This window comes from Raphanus sativus, chromosome 4 (assembly GCF_000801105.2).
Source record: "Raphanus sativus cultivar WK10039 chromosome 4, ASM80110v3, whole genome shotgun sequence".
In the NCBI taxonomy this organism is placed as follows: Eukaryota; Viridiplantae; Streptophyta; class Magnoliopsida; order Brassicales; family Brassicaceae; genus Raphanus; species Raphanus sativus.
Genome location: NC_079514.1, coordinates 12,879,914 through 12,898,732, shown reverse-complemented (window position 1 = coordinate 12,898,732; position 18,819 = coordinate 12,879,914). Strand labels below are relative to the sequence as shown.

Here is an 18,819-nt window from a genome sequence, read left to right as displayed (position 1 = left end):
GGTTTGTATAAACCTTTACAGAATTAAACCAAATAAAAAAATTGATTTAGTTTTATATTCAATTAGTTCAGTTGACAAAAATTAATTGGATTAGATTCAATTCAATTTTATTTAATTAAAATTTAAACTATTTTAGCTAATTTTCATTAAATTAGTTATTCTATTATTTTTGGTTTGAAAATTTTGGTCAGAATCAGTTTTACTTGATTAGAACCTTTTTCTAATTAAAAAGAACTAAACTTAACCATCAAACCAAAACGATAACCGGATTATTTTTAATCTAGCGAGTTGAACCTGATTTATAATGAAAAACAAAAATTTCAGTTCGGTTATAAACCGAAGAGAGTTGCCATTTTGAAAACGCTATGGTTTATTACTACTGCTATAAAACTTCTTTAGTCAAGCTTATTATGAAAACCAAGAAATGAAAAAAAAAAAAAAGAACAAATTTTTTTATTTAATAAGGTTAGAGAATCTTCTGGGGAGGTCTGAGTTCTTTAGGCAGCTCGCTGAAGTTCTCAGCGTCTAAATCGGATTGAAACATTGGTCTCTTCCCCATTTTCCACACAATCCCATCGGCCAGATGTTCTTTGTTTGGTGTCAGCATTACAAAGTTTGGATCTGCTCTTTGGTAACTGCAATGTCATAGAATAAACAACAATGAGAATTCACATACTGGTTTGTTTGAAAGTTAAAGAGGATTTTGATTGTACTCAAACAAGTCTCAAATGGACTTTACCTGGCCTCTCTTATGTTGTCAACACGTAGACCAAAACCATATGCTGTTTCTCTAGTCGAGTGATTAGTAGTTGCTGCATCAAAAACGAGTCCAACATGTTCATGTAACAAGAACAATCTTATAGACTAAGAGCTTATGCTCATCTAAAGATGGATTTCTCTAACTGTTCAACAATGATCTTCCATAACTGGAAGATTGTTTTATGGAGGACATACCTGAAATATTGAATGCGAAAGACGGTTTCCACCACGACTTGAATGCTAATGTGAGTGTTGAGCTTAGAGCTCCAACTTTACCCTGCAAAACACACACATACATACTGAGGTTCTGACTTTTATTACCAAGCATTCTGGATCATACCTTCAGCAAGAAGTTCTTATTGGCCTGCCAAGACGCAGCCATCTGCAGAGAAGAATCTGGGAGGTTGTCTGATGCCTTGGAATCATCGACCCTTCAATTTTAAGATATGTTACCATATATAGAAAACATTAGCTAACAATGTTTTTTATCTCAGAGATGTTCACAACCTCGTTTGTAGCTCAAAACCTAAGTCAATGTAGTTTGTGATTCCAACTACTTCGTCTTCTTCAAAAGGATTTTTCACCTGTTCCAAGTCCATTTAATGTTGAGCCAGAAATTGTATTTAATTTTACCTACGAGTAATGAGGCAGCAGAGGGAAAGGACCAGTTTAAAAGAGTCATACCCGCCTTTGGACAACTACATGTTGGTAGAACGAAGCAATAAACTGCATTTACAAGAACGATAACAGTCAACAAGAATACTGATGTTTCATCGGATAACAATATGCTATAGACAGCATAACAGCCATGTTTCATCTACACACAGACATTAAAAGTATGACCTGAGAACTCCTTGCTATTTCAAGGCCAAAGTTGAAAGAAGGGCTCAAGGGGCTTCTTGACCCTACTCCATAGCCAGCAGCACAACTCCAGTTCCTTAAGTCGGTGTATTTTGCGGTGTCTTTGTTTTCATCTAGCACAAAAGCCCAAATACTATAGTTGATGCCTACTTTCTTTCACTCACATAATGTATAGATTCCACAGGTGAATTATCTGTTAAACAAAAATAAAAACATTGTACCACATAGCGGCTCATACTGCACTCCCACAGTAAGCCTTCCCATCTTGCTTACCAGCCATGCACTCTTCGGAAACTCGTCCTTTGCTAGGATGTGGATTGAAAAAGGGTCAGAATCGTGTAGGGAAACAAAGAAGCAGAGGAACTACTAGAAGTGCTTACTGGTAAAAGGAGAGACAGTAGCTCCGAGAGACAAATTCGTTGAGCCGTACCTCAACCCCATGATTCCATATTCGTCAGATAACTGTTCACTACAGAAACAACATGCCTTCATATATTCACAAATATTAAAAAAAATTCATAGCATAACATCCAAATCTAAGTAACACGAGACAGGCCTCTTCTCCATAAATGATATACTTACGCCTTCTTTGAAAGCAAAGGGTACACCGCAAATGCTCCGATTCCATATTTAGGGTAGTAAGCAGAAGACCTCATCAGTAGAACCCTTAAACGATAAACAAAATTACAAAGTAATTATTATTTCAAAACATTAAAAAATGCTGTAATAAAGATGAGCTCCAAGAAGATAGTTTACGGATTGGAGGTTGACACAGAGAGGTCCACAAAAGTATGAGGATCATCAACATCACTGCACAATGTATGAAAAAAAAATGTTGAGCATTATTCTATTTGTCGACAGAAACTTGTACTAGTTAGTGTTCAAATAAAAGCTTACCTTTGCCAGCGAAACAATGCATTCCCCACGAGATCACCTTCCGCTTTACGATCTAGAGCGCCTGAAAGCTTTTTAACTATTTAAGGAAACAAATTATAACTTGCACTATCGATCCCCAATACTGCATATATATATATATATATATATATATAAAAAAAATGGATACAGATGCAACCAAGTCGACATGAGGATCATCCATAGGCTTCAAGAGGAACTTAGCAGAGAATTGACGGGCTTCTTCAAAGTAATCCTCAAAGAGACATTTCAAAGCAAGCTTCCCAAACAGCAAGTTGTATGATGGTTCCAACATCCTGCATCATAAACATTTGATTAAATTCAATTCTGAAGATTATACACATATGCACACAGAGATTTCACCAGAATAGAACACAACGCGACACGTGTTGAAGTGTATACAACAAGACAAGAGTGTCGTCCCCACCCACAGTTTTATGTAATGATTTTTTTTGATGATTTACCTGTTACGGGCGGAGAGAGGTGGGAAATCAAACAGCGGAGGGACAAGAACGACCGGAGGCGGCGGTTCCTTGTCTAGAAAATTCCCCATTTTTCGAGAGCTCTTTCTTTCTCTAGCTTGAAGCTTCGAAGAATCAAATTTGATCAAGGAGAGGAGAAGAGAGAGTTAGTTAAGTGATTGGCGAAAGAGCGGCGTTCCTCTCGCTTCCTTTGAATCTTTCTACCTCTGTATAAAATAGAATGCTGAGTATTGAATTGTTATGTTGCGTTTAATTGTATTATGGAGTAGTATTTTTTTTTTTTTACAACAATGAATTACTCTACCGTGATTCTACCGGTTCAGAGAGCCAAACCGGAGAAATCGAATCGACATATAACATAGCTGATGGTGAACTCTTTGCCCTATGAACAAGCTTGTCCGCCATTGTGTTTTGCGCTTTTGGAGTAGTATTTAGCACTAATGTTTGGTCTTTATAAGACTCTTTACTTATTATTGACATTATTATAATTTTATAAATTTTCTAATTCAGTCAAACGTATGAAAAAAATATACAATCTCACTCACGTCCGACGGGTTCAAAACGCATCGGTTGAGATTGCGGATGCAGAAATTTACAATTGCGGATGATTGCGGTTTCAAACGTTATTTAGTATTTTATATGATTGGTATAGCATTTAAAAATTGTTGCATTTGCAGGATACTTGTGACTGGTTAATTATGAGATATTACATCGATTTAATAATAAATTAGCAATATAGACATAATATAACATTATAAAAATATAAAACAATATTATTGTGATAAAATATAATAATTATTAATTAGTTGAAAGTTATAATTTTAATAATTTTTGAATATTTATATTAAAATTTTTAAAAAAATATTTTTTTTGTTTTATATATGTTTATATTTTATATATGTATGTATATTATTATTTTTAAAACTAATTAATAGCTAGTTTAAATTTTTTATAAAAAAGTTATGATATTTTTTGTGAATTTAAATTAATATATAAATGTGTATATATTTTTATTTGTGATATTTTCATTTTTTATTTTTATTTAAAATATTTTAAAAAATTAGTTTTGTAATTTTTCATCTATCTGCAATCACATGTAGCCACAGACGTTAGGTGAAACCGGCTTTTGATTTTATAAGGTTCAGAACGATTTAAAACGATCTATAACAATTTGTATAATTATTTTAAAACGTCGTCAACCGCTATTAACTGTAAAAGTCGCATTTACGGTCGAGCGGGAAAACGAGTTAGGATGTCCAGTAATCCCCTTAAATAACCTTAAGAAACTCAAACGAGGAAAAAGTAAAATCTTTTTTTTTTTTGGAAAAAGTAAAATCTAATCTTAATAAACCTTACGTTGTTAAGGGACAATTTTTTTAAAAAAAAATACCTTTAATTGAGGTGGCATTTGAAACAAATCCTTCAATCGTTTCTTTTTAACATTTACTTTGAAACAAACCAAATATTGGGCCAAGTCCAATAGGATACCAAATATTAAATTAATAAATTTGGTATAATTTCCATCTATAATAGAATACCAAATATGATATCATTCACCAAATTTTGTAGAGTGAAACATTATTCATCACATCAAAATTTATTATATTTACTTTATTATTTCTCATTTAACAAAATAATTCCATTATTATTATTATTAATCAGTTGTAAGTTTTCACTAATGTTTAAACTTACTGACGTTGACATATTTCTTCTTCAAGTATTTTCTTTACTTGAATACACAATGTAGCTTTGCTATAACAGGAAACCAAATAAGCTGCATAGGTTTAGCTAAGTTTCATGGACATTTGGTTAATCCTCAAGTGAGAAGTACAGTACAATTGTTTGGTTCGGTTGGTATACCAAAAGTATTATACAATTGAAGGGGACAAAAGTTTATGTCCAAACACATAACTTGAAACGAGTCAGAGCGAAACATTAATCCCTAGTTCCCCATATTCAGAATGAGAAGTATTCGTTTCGTCGCTGTTGTCCTAGCTTTCAAGTATGTCTTGGATGAATTTGATGAAAGAGGAGAGCCCACCTAAGAAATTATGGTCAATGACACCATTGCCATCAAGAACATGCGTAAAATCCACCAGCTTTACTTGTGCCCGGGCACCATCTCCTCCTTTCATCAAAAGCGATTCATTCTCATAAAACATATAAACCGAGCAAGAACTGAAATGGTATAGCGTTTGAGTTTCAAACCAAGCTTTAAGCTCTAATAACTGCGCTAAGATACCACTAGAACCGCCATAAACTTGTGACGCAAATGCACAGTCTGGTATCAAGTCAGCTAGCGAGTTCGATGACACAAACTTCCTTAAAGCCAGTCTAGCGTCATCGACTTTGTACCTATGAACAAACTTGTACTCGACTATCCAAAACCTCGATTCTTGGTGGTCAAAAATCTTAAAACCAGCATGCCTAAACCCCAAAGAAACAGATGTGGTCTCTCTATCGTTCTTTAGGCATTGGTTGAAATACTGTTCGGATACACCGGGGTACCATGTCCTAGATCCAATCTTAACATCCATTCCGGAGGGATTTGTGTAACCAAAAACAACATCATCAAGAATTATGTGTGGAAGCTTGCCAGATCCATTAGATGTTTCGACTACTTGAGTGCCGTGATAGACAGGGAAATATCCACGGATATGATCCGGAACATTCTTGTTGGACGAGAAGGACTCGTAGAACTTAGCCTCGTCTTCCCCACGACCATTACTCTGAAACGGCTTGAAGAATCGGCCTTCTCCGTCTACTAGCGGACCAAGCCTCCCATCTTTAGCCATGTGACCAGCAACTTGGTGTTCAGGGTCCTTGAGCATCTTCATGCAGCAAACAGTATCTACGATGAATAAGAAACGAGATTTCACCAGAAATTTTCTTAGTATCCTTCTTGAAAGACAAGGATCAAAAAGTTTCATCTATTGACTTGAGATATTAAAAGCGTATCAAAAGTCAATGATTCTTCTACTAAACTAAGTACTAAATCTTTTTCAAAAAAAAAAAACTTAAGTACTAGATCGAACTATATAAAAGTTGGAGAAAGACGAAGAACCTGGCGCGAAGACGAAGAATCGAAATTAACAACACTGAGGAAGAATATATTATCAAGAAAATCTCCAGGGGTGCGAAAACAAAGATCAAAAGACGAATGTGTAGTTGTTTATGTAGTAGACTTTTTTTTGTTGAGCAACATTTATGTAGTAGACTAAGAAATGGGGAATAAACAATGACCAGATAACTTTTACAAAAAGAAAAAACAATGAACCAGATAAGCTATCTTGTCGGGAGATGAAGAAATATTGCAATAATGAATAAATTCTTTTTAATTATGAAAATCGGTTGAAACATGTTGTCAATTTTCTTTTAAACGACTGAAACACTAAAACCGGAGTCGTGATTAGAAAATGATGAAAAGATAATCTGACCAACCAATTTTTTTTTTTTTGAAAATATAAGAAATCTGGAATTAGATTTCTACTCTGGTTCAGAAATACATAGAGCCGGATTTATTGGATCAGCAGTTTTGTAACTTTTGTTATAAAAAAATCATTTTGTCTCAAATCATTTTTTTTATTTATTATATATAGAATGATGTCAAATTTAAAGTTATTAGATTAACCATTTATATATTTTTTCAAACTTCTTAAAACCATAAAGTTTCTTAAGTTACCTCACTTCCATGGAAAATTCGATTTTAATTTATAACAGAAAATTATGGATATTTAATTTGTATCATATTTTAAACTGATAAACTAATCATATATCATTTAGATTCGAGTTATATCGATTCAATTCGGATATATTTAAAATAAATTTTAAAATTTTACAAATTATAAGAAATAAATACTCATTTATATATAATTGAGTATTTATCTAAATTTTAAATATTTATTTTTATATATCATATCAAAATAAATATGAAATTGAATATTTGAATTATATATTTATATTCAAGATATTTATATTTTAATATCACTTTGGATATTTAGATCGTTTTTGGATATTTTTTTTGGAGGCTTTGGATTTTTTGAGTTACATGTACGGAATTGGTTAATAGCAATTTCGGGTTTGAATATATTTTGTAGCATCATACAAGACCTCTTCAAATATTTTTATATTTTCTGACCGGGTACCAGTTAGATTTTTTGGTTCGGGTTCGGTCAAGATGAAAATCTGCATGACTGAATGCGAATGAGACTTGTGGACAGATTTAAGTTATGTTTTTGTCTAGTTTATGTTTCTTGCAGAGGATTCGTTTGTCAAAATTCATTTTGGTCACTAGAGTTTACGAGAAGAGAAAGAAGAAAATTACAAGAAAGCTATATATTATACAAAAAAGATTAATCAAAAGACACATAAGAACTGCATTATATATCCTAGAAAACTCAACACTGGGGAAATTCATACAAACAACTTTTAGAACATGCGTACATATCTTTGTAGTCAGTGCTCTGTAGAAAGGAACCTACGCATAGCTCGTAGCAGGATTCGCAACGTGGCCTGTTGATGCGATTTCCTAGAACCATCTCAAAACCGTAGCCAAAGTATGATAATTTGTCCCCCGGTTTGACGTGTAACAAGCCTTCTAAATGCACACAGTGAACGTGAAGAGTGCTGGCACAATCTTCACATGTGTAAAAATATTTGTTGGGATTCAATCGTGTTTCACATATATCACACCAATGCTGACCAGTACTCGCCTTTTCAACAAAGCATAACGTTATAGGATGTCTATCATGCTTTTGGTTTCTAACCTCATATGGCAAAGTAGCACACCCAAAACACAAAGGAAAATCACATTCAATACAGTTCAATACCTTATTTTGCCAGATGCCACAAGCCCGGCATGTCTTTGGATCTGGTAAAGTGAAAAATAAGGGATGAGGATGACCCTGGTGAACAAAGGGCTCAGTGATGGAACCGCACCGCACATCTAACTGAATACCAGAACCTATGTAGCTGAATCCGCTAGAGAACTCTTTGCAGGCAGAGCACCGAAAAACACCCTTGTATAGCTTGTGATGTGGAATATTTTTCTGGAGTGTAAGTGGGCTGTTATGTAGTACATGTCGCTTCTTTCTAGGAAGATTCGCACATACCTCATGGAGGATAAAATCACAATCAACACAACTGTAAAACGAATCTAGATCTATAGGAAGGACGCATGCGCGACAACGCATGCTCTCCTCACCACCACCACCACCACCTTCCTTGAATCCTAGGTTGTGTTCTTCATGAGTAAAATGATTAATGAGATTCTTACCTACCACCTTGAAGGGTTCAACATCTTCCATCTCTTCTTCGGGTTCATATTCTAGTTCTTCCCCGTCCCATACATCCTCTCTCGTGGCACATCTTGAATGAACAGCGTACTGAGGACATTTCAAGCAAGAATAAGCCCCGTATTTCCCATCAATCTTCAAACGACAAACTCCACATACCCAATTTCTAAGACCAAGAAAATAAGTACGAGAAACGCGATGATGGTGACGATTGATGTTTATGACGCGGGGTAAGTAGATACAATCTTTATGGATCATGAAATCACATTGTGGGCATACATAAGGAGACCGATCACCAACCATCCCACAAGCGTTGCAAGTAAAGAAAATAAGCCTAGGCATGAGTGTGAGTAAATGCTCATGCCCCTTTGGGTGGTAAACAATAAGCGGTGGTGGATTCCGGGCGCATGCTGGATCCAAGGTGAATTCACATTCGGTGCAATGGTAGATGAGTCTCCTAAACTTTCCTCCGCACAAGCGACATGAGTTGATGTGGGAGTCATCTGGTGCTCCACGCGTGAGAAGTGTGAGTGGGTGGCGCGTGTGAGAAGGATGGTTAATCTCCGAAGGGGACTCGGCACATTCTTTGTGCAAGTACATGTCGCAGTCAGAGCAATGGTAGCCTCCGCTATCATTTATCTCGGTGCAGCCACTGCAATAGACCGCACGAGCGAGAAAAGACATAGGATGGTCGTGACCAGGAAGCTTCACTCCTTTCACCTCGTCTTCACATAACTGAAAGAAGTATTTACTATCTTCATCGCTCTGATGTAAGCTTGCTCTATCTTCATCGGACAGATCCAAGTTTACAAAGTCTTCGTCGGAGAGATTGTCCAATCGGACCATGGTGGATTGGTGGGTTGTAACGCAAATGTCTCGTGAACACCGCTAAGGTCTCATTTGTCTCGATGGACAGATTTATTATTCTTTTGCGTTAAGCTTTTGGTTTTGCTTTTCTAATCCAGCCGTTGATTATTCACTTCCGTCGGTCTAAAGGGATCCGCCCTATGCATATTAATCATAGTCATCATGCGCGCACTTTACTTTAATCCGTTTATTTCTCCTATCTCAAAAGTTAATTTTAATCATAGTCATCATGTCTTATTGCCTACATTTTATATATTTGATTCAGATTTGGTTATCGTGCCCTCTAGAGACTAGTGAATGGCTTAAATATTAAAGTTAAGATGAGTCAGATAGATTACATTTCACATTTGTATATGATCTCGCAAACTTCTGTAATCAAACTTTTATTTAGATATATACTCAAACACTTATCTGGTGACAAAAAAGTTCTTACAAAACCATTTTTTTAAATGAAGAGAATATTACACAGAAAAAATGATGTTTAAGAAAATAAGATGATGAACTGAAAAAAAAGTTAAAGAAAAAAGGAAAAAGGATGATGATATCTGGAAGGTTGAAACATATATCAAGCTTTGTTAGGAAAATTAATGAATATAGGCGTTGCTTAGAAACAAATTTGTTACTTTTTTCCTTTTATTGCAACTTTTCGAGACGTTGGAACGTTCTTACGTTGTTCTTATGTTCTACTTTCTTTCTACTAAGCTGCAGACTTTCTTGACTCACACAGATCAGTGGTCCTTTCAAAAAGTTTGTCAGACTTCAAAATACTTGTGAAAACAAGATTAGTGGCTTTTAGTGCTCAAAATCAAAAGAGAATCCTATGTAGAAGACACCTGGTAGAAGATTACATCTATTTATATATAATTCAGTTAACTCTCTCCAGGTTGAGCCACGTCAGATTCCAGCGTGGAAACTGATACCTTCTTTGTTTGACATATCGGATTAAATGAAACGATACGTTTCATTTTGCGCCTGATGAATGGACTTCTCTTTGGGCTTAGCTTTATCTATCACGTTATCTTCATGTCCTAGCCCAGCTGTGCACATCGTTCACCACAGACTCTAATATACAGTTTTTTGTTTTCTTCGCGACGCTTCTTTGTCTACGGCGAAGACGATTGGGATTCGTTTTGTTTCCGTTACTGAAATCGGATCTGAGAATCGGTCCATTCCGTTTCATGACTGTTAATAATTGCGTTCTTCAGTCGGCTAATCCGTGTATAAATAGGTTTGTATCTCGCTTCTGAGAGGTTTCGATTTCTAAACTCTGTGTTTCCATTACTTGGGTTTTATTTAAGTTTTGTTTTTTAGTATGTTGGTTTGTATGATTTGTTATCCTGATGTTTATATTTGAGTTCCGGTGAACTGAGCATGTTTTATTATCCTGTTGTTAGATTCTAGGTCTCGATTGGTCTGAGTTAATATTCCAATCGAGATGTTAGTATCTTGGTTTGTCTTTATTGCCATGTTGTTTGTAATTGGGTTCTGGTGAACTGATCAGTGTGCTTTGGTTGTGTTTTAATATTTTTTTAATTAACATCTTGATTTGTCTGATTGATAATCCTTTCGAAACAACATATCGTGAACTGATCATGACGTTTTTTTTTTTTTGTCTTTTTAATATCTTTGTTTGTCTGATTTATTATTCTGTTGTTATAATTGATTTTGATTTCCGGACGTTGATAATTTCCCATCTTTATTCCAAGGAACCATTGTGCAGGCAAGCATCAGTGCTAATCGGCTCCCACGGTTCCAGGAGAGACTCACTGCCGGATCAATGTTCTCCATATCCGGATTTGACGGCTTGCAGATTCTTCTTTCCTCATCCGGTTCAATGAGTCCACTTCATTTGAAGAGATATTTGAGCCAGTCTCACCCTTGCCCAAAGAAGGTTTCCGGTTCCATAACCAGTCGGAACTGTTTGGTTTGGCTAACACAAACAGCCAGCTACCAGGTATGATGACATTTTTCACACATGTTTCTTATGTTGTTGATTTCTCTTTTTATAAAGGAGAAGTGATATAGGTTTTGAACTTTTTGTAGATGTCATAGGAGAGGTTCTTGGAGCACTGTTACTGATCCTCCGGAGGAGAAGAATCGGGTCATGGTGACAATGAAATTGGATAGGTACATGTCAATCCGCAATTTAAATATTGTAGTTCATATGGATTTTTTCAGAGTATTTTTTGTCCTAATGATTGCTCTTTTGGATGTGTGCAGTGATGACACTGTCACTCTGAGCTTATTTGACTCTCAGGCCGTTGCTTTCCACAGAGAACTCGAGTCTATGCATGTTGATCCAAAGGTCATTGTTGCAACGAGCATCAACCCGAAAATGGTTGGAGGTAGTGACATGCTCCTGTTCGTATGGTATTAGTTAATTTCGTAGTACTTGGATCCTTATAATTTTATTTCTCTGTGTAGGTCGTTTGTTTCTCAATGCAACTTCAGGAACGCATGTGTATTTCGATAAGGAGACTGATTCAGGGGGAGTCGGTTTCTATCAGTAGGTTATCGTTAGTTAAACATGTATGTGTACTGCTACTTATTTGAATACCTGATCATTATTCTAGGTTGGTCGCCAGGGACACCGGTATACCGTCAGCCGCTCCGCTGCTCAAATCATATACGAAGGTCGAGAAGATGACCATCCATGAGCTTAACAATTTTGTTGTCTCTGCTGCGTCTCAGGTAAAAAAAAAAAACTGGCAGTGTCTTTAGGATTATTTTGAATCTTATAGTTCGTTTTGAATGTGAGTGATGTATACATGATGCATGAAATTGATTTCATGTGCACTGGGAGGGTTGTTCGTGTTGACACCGATAAGGGGTGGTGCTATGTTGCTTGCTCCAAATGCAGTAAAAAAATTGCAACATACTGACTCTGCCTATACATGTGGACAATGCAATAATTCGCATGCTGTTGGACTCTTCGGTAAGTAACGTTCTTGCTGGATAACTATTTATATATCTGTTTTTAATTTGGCTTTAGCTTCGGCTTTGCTATCTTATTATAGCTATCATGTGGAATGGCTATATCTGATGATACTGCGGAAAGCACTTTCGTTTGGTTTGACGGGGTAATGACTAAACTGCATAGTCTCCGAGCAAGTGAGGCTGTACAGATGCTGGTACGATACTTCTCTGTTTACATGCATGTGTGTCACCCGCTGAGCGTACTCTATTTCCCATCTGATATCATGTCATATAGGCTGAGGACGAAGTGAATCCTGAGGATTCCAGGATACCTCCGTTTATTGCAGAAATGGAAGGAAGGACGTACACGTTCTAAGTTAGAGTCACTGCGTATAACTTCACCGAGCATCATAAGACATTCACCGTAACGCGTGTTGCTGAAGATCATGGTCGTTTGCCAGATGATGACGTGGATGACAATGTAAGTATACTGTGTACTATGCTCGCTCACTATCGTCTTGCTATTTGCAAGTATGTGTATGTATAACACCATTAGTGGAACAGGGAGGAAACAATGACGACGGTGATGACAAACCGCCTGGAGATCCGACAACTGATGAGTTTGGAAATGTTGATGCCATCGGTGGGGCATCATCTGATGGAGGTACGGGTACAGTCAGTTCGGCGCATAAGAAGACGGGCGTTGCATTGTCGAAGGGGGTGAAGAAGGCGTGGGTTGGCTGAGATATATCAGCCATTAATAATTATGCTCAGACTCTCGATTTTAATAATGGTTATGCAACTTCGTTCATTTTCACGTATTTGGATATGTCTTTCTCTTTTGGCTGTCTATATTATATGGGCTGTTTATGCAACTTTGTTTATTTTCACGAATTTGGATATGCTCAATTATATGGGCAATTTTAAGTTTTAAGTATTAGCATTTCCGTGTGAGTTTGATTTTGAGATTTTAGCATTTTGGTATAGCTGTTGTCTCCATACATGTGTTATAATCCTATTAGTTAGTTTAAGGCATGAAATTCCAATTTACGTAGCCATATAGTAAGGCGAGCATCGCATGCACTAATAAAGGTCTTTATAATGTTATCAATAGTATAAATATAATAGTCAATGTGTATGGATAAATAGTTTACGGTAATTAATATATTAGTCGGTAGCACTGCATCTTATTTTTCTGTCACTTTAGGACGTTAAGAAATGTCGGTGCGGATGAAAAAATTGGTACATCCGTAACAATTGCAAAATTCTATTTGATTTTTTTTAAAAAAAAAACCCTAAGCTTTCGATAGAAAGTTATATAAATATATAATAGTTTAGAATATTATATAGTTTTGTGGTTTTCCGATTACATAGCCAAAATTAAACCTTCTTATTAGCATATTATTCACATCTATTTGTTCCTGCTGGAAAAAAAATATCACACTTATCATATTCTTTTACCTACCGAATACTAATCAAGTTACAACTAAACTACAACAATAATTTACCAAAATGTATATTATACATATAGATTATCTTTCAAAATTATTATAAAATCTACAACCCGCCCGTCGATCCTAGTACTTTTATAAAATGGTTACTCCTATGTAGAAGATTACATACTTATACCTTTTGGTGCTTTTGAAGAATAAACAGAAATCCAAAGGTGATCGTATCAATTCCACGTAATATCTAGTCAGGAATCATAACGAGAATTGCTCTTACTTATTAATAACAAAAAAAAAAAAATCAAAAGCCAGTAGATACAAATACAAATGTAACATGAATGTTTGTAGTATTCTGAATCAGAAATTCTGACAAAATCAGAAAACATAAAACCTCTTCTTTCTTTTTTTCTCTCGGCCGTGTGATTACTGTATAATGAACTCGTAGTTTGTATATATATACATTTTCGACCGGACCATAACCCGGTTCATCAATAAACCGGTCTCTGCCCACAGTTCGGTTCAATCTCAGGGTTGTTGTCCAAAAGAGTAAGAAGCGCTCTGTTTCTTTTGCTCCTTCCTCTTCCAGCTTCTTTCAACAACGCAGCTAGCCTCTGCTTCTCGTCCTCAACCTCCGGATTCGCCGTCCCAAGCTTCTCCTCTCTTGTCCCAACAACATACTCTAGTATCTCTATAGCATCCTCTAACCTATATAAAACCAAGAAACACATTTATTTTCGCCGCAAGAAACCTCAAAAAAAACATAACCTAAAAAACTGAAGAAGATTTGTTTAGATATATACACCTTCCCATTGCGTCGTACGTTCCAGCAAGGTTACTGTAAACCGCCAACGTGTCTGGATGGTACGGTCCACACTCATTCTCCAAAATCCCTTTCGCTTCTTCAAACAAATCCGCAGCTTCGTTGATCGCGTAACGTTGGACGCACGCAAGTCCCATCTGGTTCAACGCAATCCCAAAGAGAGCCGTCTTCTTCTCTCCGCTGTTTCGAAACTTCGAAACCGCGCTCTTGAAAATGCTGTACGACTCAGGATAGCTCCCCATCATGTAAGAGATCACACCCATCTGAGCTTCGATACCAGCAACCGTGTTCTGTTGCCCCGGAGCGTTCGCATATATCTTCAACGCGCGTCTCAGCAGCTTAAGCGCTTGTTCAAGCTCGTTCATCGACTGATATATCGCAGAGATCTCTATAAAACCAGTCGCGACCTCTTCCATCGGTGTCCCCGGAGACGGCTTTAGGTATATCCTAAGCGCGTTTTCGCAGTATGACTTGGAATCTCGCAGCTTCCCAATCTTGTTGTAGAGATCAGCAAGCCTGACGTAAACGGAAGCCACAGAGGAATGACTCTCTCCTTTGGACTGTTTAAACACAGCCAAAGCCTTCTGGTACGCGAATATCGACTCGTCGAACCTCGCTAGAGACATGTAGGCATCACCGATGCTACAATCTATCGACGCGACGTCTTCTCTGTGGTTCTGCGACGACATCGCCATGCTCGCTAGAACGTAATGCTCGAGCGCGACCTCGTAGTCGCCTCTGGCGTCGCAGATGAGTCCCATGAGTTTTCTATCCGCAGCTTCTTCGATTGAAGCCGTAGCGTTGGAACCGTTCTCTTTGTGTATGTCTAACGCCATTTGACAGAGCCTCGAGGCTTCCTCGAACTGCATCGCTTGGACGTGAGCTTCCGCTAGGTACCGACACGTTTCGCCTACTCGCGGATCCGTCTCTCCGAGAACTTGTCTTTGAATCTCCAGACCTGCTGTGTAGAGGAGAAGCGAGTTTTCGACTTGGCCCATTAGGCCGTACATGTCGCCGAGCTGCATGCACCCTGCGAACTTGGCTAAGGAGTGATCCTCGCCGTCTTCTATCATCGGTATCTCGATGGACCGTTCGAGAACAGGAACAGCTTCGTTGTATTTACCTAAACCGGCGTAGATCGCTGCCAAGATATGCAGAGACATGACCAGGTTCAGCCCTTGTTGTTTATCTCCTTCAACACGTTTCTCGAAAGCTTTCACCGCACGTAACGCTAAATCAAGAGCTCTGTTCAGATTCTCGCCTGATGAAACCAACTCTCTGGCTTGCTTCAACAGCGAGGGACCGAGCTCAGGACTCTCCTGATCATCCACAGAAGCCTTCTTGAGATCAGGAGATCTTCTCGATCCGAGGGTTCTCGATTTAGGGCTTGTTTTTTTGGATTCACCTGGTTTCTTGTGACTCAAGTCACCTCCTCTGTTTTTACTCCCGTCGTTGTTAGTTTCCTCTTTCTTCTCCGAGATAATATCTTTCTTTCTCTCTCCAACATCTCCTCCCACGAGATGCCTCAGCTCCAGATCGATTCTTGACTCAGCTCCGTAGGAGATGAAACTCGCCCTCGAGGGGGATTGGTCATCGGAGCTCTCCATTTCGCAGACGTTGTGATAGAGCTGCTCGATGGAAGCGTTCACGGCACCGTCCATGGCGAGATCTATGGAGCTTAAGGGACTCCTCGGCGACGTTTGAATGGCAGCGGACTCGTCTTTACCCCTGTCATGGCTCTCCCCTATCTCCATTCCTAAATCAATCTATTAAATCTGAATCAAAAACAAATGAAAATTCAGAAAGAACTAAAATCAGTTGAAACAAAGATGATAGTTTGACTTTCTGTTACGACAAGAAGACAAAACGGAGGGTCCGTAATTGGACAAGAACCATATCGAACTCATCTAGATTCAGTTATTAACAGAGAACATAACATAGCATAAAACCCAGATCAGAAGGAAAAAAAGGAAATTTGAAGAGATTAAATAAAAAAGATCGGTACCTTTTACGTGCCTCTCTGTGACTCTTGAAGAAACAAAGAAGAAGTCGAGTTGTGTTGCTTCGTTGGCTTAGTTGGGTGTAGAGATAAAATCAAAGATGGAGGATTATGGTGTCTTGTACTTTTCAGTTCTAGGTGTTTTTTTTAATATCATCCCTTTCATTGTCTTATAGCTAATGCATACAAAATTATATACATTCACACTCTACAAGGTAAGATAAATGAGATAGAGAGAGATGAAGCAACAACATTTATGCCAAACTCTTTAATTGTCCTATGTATATAGCCAATATGTAAAGAAAAGAGCATGTTTTCTTTTATTTAGGGTCTACATGGTGTAGTTAATTAATTCTCAGTCCACCTTTTAATTCAATTATTGTATAGATTAAAGATAGAGAAGATGATTATTGACTCTTTTTCATGTTATTAAATGATATCATTACAAACAAACAAAAAAAGAGTTACAAAAAAAAATTAAAGAACCCTAAAAGAATAGAGTGATCATTAAGTTGAAGAAGATTGACTCTTGAAGCAATAAAGAAGATGACTTCTCCCCTACTCGCACCTCTCTCTCTCTCTCTCTCTCTCTCTCTCTCTCTCTCTCAATTTTTCAGGACTTTTTTTATAGTTAAACAGTGCTATAATATATCCTTGTCCATAACTTACTAATATTTCTTAAAATGCAATTTTTGGGGGTGGGGTTTGAGAGTTGCCTGTTAACAGCCAGCTAATTAAAAGCTGGGGAAAGATCACAAGTCTACGTCAAACACCCTTCATATTCCCAGCTGTATAATCGCTCCGTTTAAATTTCACCACGTGTCATACTTAATCATTCATTTACCTCCTTAATCATCGCATTATCTTTTCATTTATGTAGTTAAGTTAAAAATGAGCCTTTTGATATCATGGATGCACTGTTACTAAATAGGCTTTAGGAAACGAATACTGGACCACCACTAGATTCATTCGCTTGTATATTAGCAAGAATTTATCTTAATGACGGTATGACACGTAGATTACAGCTGCACGTTAGACAGCCTGGGTTTTATGAATCGGAAGTGGTCCACCTTTAAGCCCATTACGGCTCCATGGGCCCCTAGTCATCAATGAAGGGGATACCCGTAATGTTTATGTGTAATCATCATACAAAAAATGCCACAAAAATATTTTAAAATGCTTCGATACAAAAACATGCCACTAGAAATGTACCTTCCAGTTATACATAAATAGTCAGTGAAATACTGCTTCCGGCCAACGGTGTGGGCTCCCACAGCCACCGTCGATCCGGCCTCCTGTCATTTTCCTTTTATCTCTTGTTTGCGGCCATGGGAGGAAGAAAGCTATGTGCTTTCTCTCTGTTTTAGCTAGATATCTTTTGACTCCGGGACGGGGAGATTCCCATAGATCCACCGTCGCTGGCTTAGACTCTGGGAAGTGGAGGTCTTCTTTTACCTCGCGCCGCCGGTTTTAGTTTGGGGTTTGTCTTTGTTCCGACACGGTGGAAGTTTGGATGCTGTTCTCGACTTCTGGTTTGGTTCGATCGTTTTTGGATGAGGTATCGATTGACGATGACGCTCTCCGAAGACCGTGCTAAAGAATCGAAGGCGGAGAAAGTATGGGATGGTCAAGTTAGTGGCGTCTGATTGCTCGGGATGAGATATCGAAATAGGTTCGATAAGGCTCTCCGTTCAAGCGAGCTCGGACGCAGAAGAATGGTGGAGTAAAGCCCAGTATGCTCCGGCAAATCGTTGGTGTCGGTTTGTGGCTTCCGGTGGTGAAACAGGGCGGTGACGGTCAAGCGGAGAAACCGCGACGCGTGGTGCCTCATTGTCGAGGTTTGTATACGTGTGGCGTCAGTTTGACGCGTGTACCGTTTCTCTTAGTGGGCTTTGATGGGGAATTTGGCCATTTTTCATGTTGTAAGGGTTGTCCATTTGGTTTATAGACTTTCAGTTATAGTTTTATATATGGGCTTCGGCTTTGTAATCCTAGGCTTTGAGCTTTTTAATATTAATATCACTTAGATGGCAAAAAAAAATGTACCTTCCAGTTTGAAGGTTTTTTTTTAAAATTTTTTTGTTTGACTAATAGAAGGTTCTTAATAGGTGATAATATTTCAATAAAAAATCTTAATATATATACATTGTTAAATATGACAACTGAATTTCTATCAATAAAAATTATGGTCGATATTCTTCAAAAAAAATTATGGCTGATATATTATCATTCAATTGATACTGAGATGAGATTAATTATAAATTTATAAGTCATTAAGATTAAAATCTCTACGATGTTAGTCAAATACGTCAATCCATTCGATTTGTATTTGATTCTTCTGTCAGCATCAATTTTTTATATACTCACATAATATGTTATATATTTGCTTTTGACTATATCATGGAGTCGCATAGTCCAACCAATAACATTAGGTTTCATTTTTTGCTAATTATTTTTATAA

General features: G+C 37.4%; 4 protein-coding genes and 2 long non-coding RNA genes across 9 annotated transcripts; 2 read left to right on the top strand and 4 right to left on the bottom strand.

Annotated features, from left to right (window-relative positions):
• Positions 1-249: 249 nt before the first annotated feature.
• On the bottom strand, positions 250-3,243 carry LOC108851570 (uncharacterized). The gene is made up of 14 exons (XM_018625021.2): positions 2,997-3,243; positions 2,684-2,828; positions 2,518-2,585; positions 2,377-2,430; positions 2,203-2,286; positions 2,001-2,089; positions 1,842-1,925; positions 1,603-1,733; positions 1,444-1,485; positions 1,267-1,343; positions 1,100-1,190; positions 955-1,036; positions 740-812; positions 250-635 (listed from the first exon to the last, which is right to left on the bottom strand). The coding sequence occupies exons 1-14, from the start codon at positions 3,083-3,085 to the stop codon at positions 467-469; spliced, it is 1,278 nt and encodes a 425-aa protein (XP_018480523.1). The 5' UTR covers positions 3,086-3,243; the 3' UTR covers positions 250-466.
• Positions 3,244-4,784: 1,541 nt separating this feature from the next.
• On the bottom strand, positions 4,785-6,277 carry LOC108849844 (inositol polyphosphate multikinase beta). The gene is made up of 2 exons (XM_018623456.2): positions 6,079-6,277; positions 4,785-5,865 (listed from the first exon to the last, which is right to left on the bottom strand). The coding sequence occupies exon 2, from the start codon at positions 5,849-5,851 to the stop codon at positions 5,006-5,008; it is 846 nt and encodes a 281-aa protein (XP_018478958.1). The 5' UTR covers positions 5,852-5,865; positions 6,079-6,277; the 3' UTR covers positions 4,785-5,005.
• Positions 6,278-7,334: 1,057 nt separating this feature from the next.
• LOC108853545 (uncharacterized) lies at positions 7,335-9,423 on the bottom strand. Of its 2 annotated transcripts, none has more exons than XM_018626955.2 (2): positions 7,844-9,423; positions 7,335-7,726 (listed from the first exon to the last, which is right to left on the bottom strand). In XM_018626955.2, the coding sequence occupies exons 1-2, from the start codon at positions 9,152-9,154 to the stop codon at positions 7,412-7,414; spliced, it is 1,626 nt and encodes a 541-aa protein (XP_018482457.1). In that variant the 5' UTR covers positions 9,155-9,423; the 3' UTR covers positions 7,335-7,411. The 2 variants fall into 2 exon arrangements, with proteins under 2 accessions (XP_018482457.1, XP_018482458.1); XM_018626956.2 differs by having other exon boundaries at positions 7,461-7,650; positions 7,844-9,421.
• A 752-nt stretch (positions 9,424-10,175) lies between these two features.
• Positions 10,176-11,302, top strand: LOC130511531 (uncharacterized). The gene is made up of 3 exons (XR_008945006.1): positions 10,176-10,403; positions 10,896-11,129; positions 11,219-11,302. It is a non-coding gene; the product is annotated as an uncharacterized LOC130511531 (long non-coding RNA).
• A 659-nt stretch (positions 11,303-11,961) lies between these two features.
• On the top strand, positions 11,962-12,566 carry LOC130511468 (uncharacterized). Its single transcript, XR_008944928.1, has 3 exons — positions 11,962-12,110; positions 12,193-12,306; positions 12,387-12,566. It is a non-coding gene; the product is annotated as an uncharacterized LOC130511468 (long non-coding RNA).
• Positions 12,567-13,836: 1,270 nt separating this feature from the next.
• Positions 13,837-16,935, bottom strand: LOC108855294 (protein KINESIN LIGHT CHAIN-RELATED 2). Of its 3 annotated transcripts, none has more exons than XM_018629073.2 (3): positions 16,365-16,935; positions 14,342-16,125; positions 13,837-14,244 (listed from the first exon to the last, which is right to left on the bottom strand). In XM_018629073.2, the coding sequence occupies exons 2-3, from the start codon at positions 16,111-16,113 to the stop codon at positions 14,028-14,030; spliced, it is 1,989 nt and encodes a 662-aa protein (XP_018484575.1). In that variant the 5' UTR covers positions 16,114-16,125; positions 16,365-16,935; the 3' UTR covers positions 13,837-14,027. The 3 variants fall into 3 exon arrangements, with proteins under 3 accessions (XP_018484575.1, XP_056864934.1, XP_018484574.1); XM_057008954.1 differs by having other exon boundaries at positions 14,342-16,115; XM_018629072.2 differs by having other exon boundaries at positions 14,342-16,134; positions 16,365-16,934.
• Between the last annotated feature and the right edge of the window lie 1,884 nt (positions 16,936-18,819).

Excerpts from the sequence above, each read along its gene's own strand:
- LOC108851570 (XM_018625021.2), bottom strand. The coding sequence starts at position 3,085 with ATGGGGAATTTTCTAGACAAGGAACCGCCGCCTCCGGTCGTTCTTGTC. Across the intron at positions 1,486-1,602 it reads AAATAGCAAGGAGTTCTCAG|TTTATTGCTTCGTTCTACCA; the intron begins GTCATACTTTTA and ends TTGTAAATGCAG. Across the intron at positions 1,191-1,266 it reads GGTTTTGAGCTACAAACGAG|GGTCGATGATTCCAAGGCAT; the intron begins GTTGTGAACATC and ends TTAAAATTGAAG.
- LOC108853545 (XM_018626955.2), bottom strand. The coding sequence starts at position 9,154 with ATGGTCCGATTGGACAATCTCTCCGACGAAGACTTTGTAAACTTGGAT. Across the intron at positions 7,727-7,843 it reads GTGGCATCTGGCAAAATAAG|GCGAGTACTGGTCAGCATTG; the intron begins GTATTGAACTGT and ends TTTGTTGAAAAG.
- LOC108849844 (XM_018623456.2), bottom strand. The coding sequence starts at position 5,851 with ATGAAGATGCTCAAGGACCCTGAACACCAAGTTGCTGGTCACATGGCT.
- LOC108855294 (XM_018629073.2), bottom strand. The coding sequence starts at position 16,113 with ATGGAGATAGGGGAGAGCCATGACAGGGGTAAAGACGAGTCCGCTGCC. Across the intron at positions 14,245-14,341 it reads ACGTACGACGCAATGGGAAG|GTTAGAGGATGCTATAGAGA; the intron begins GTGTATATATCT and ends GGTTTTATATAG.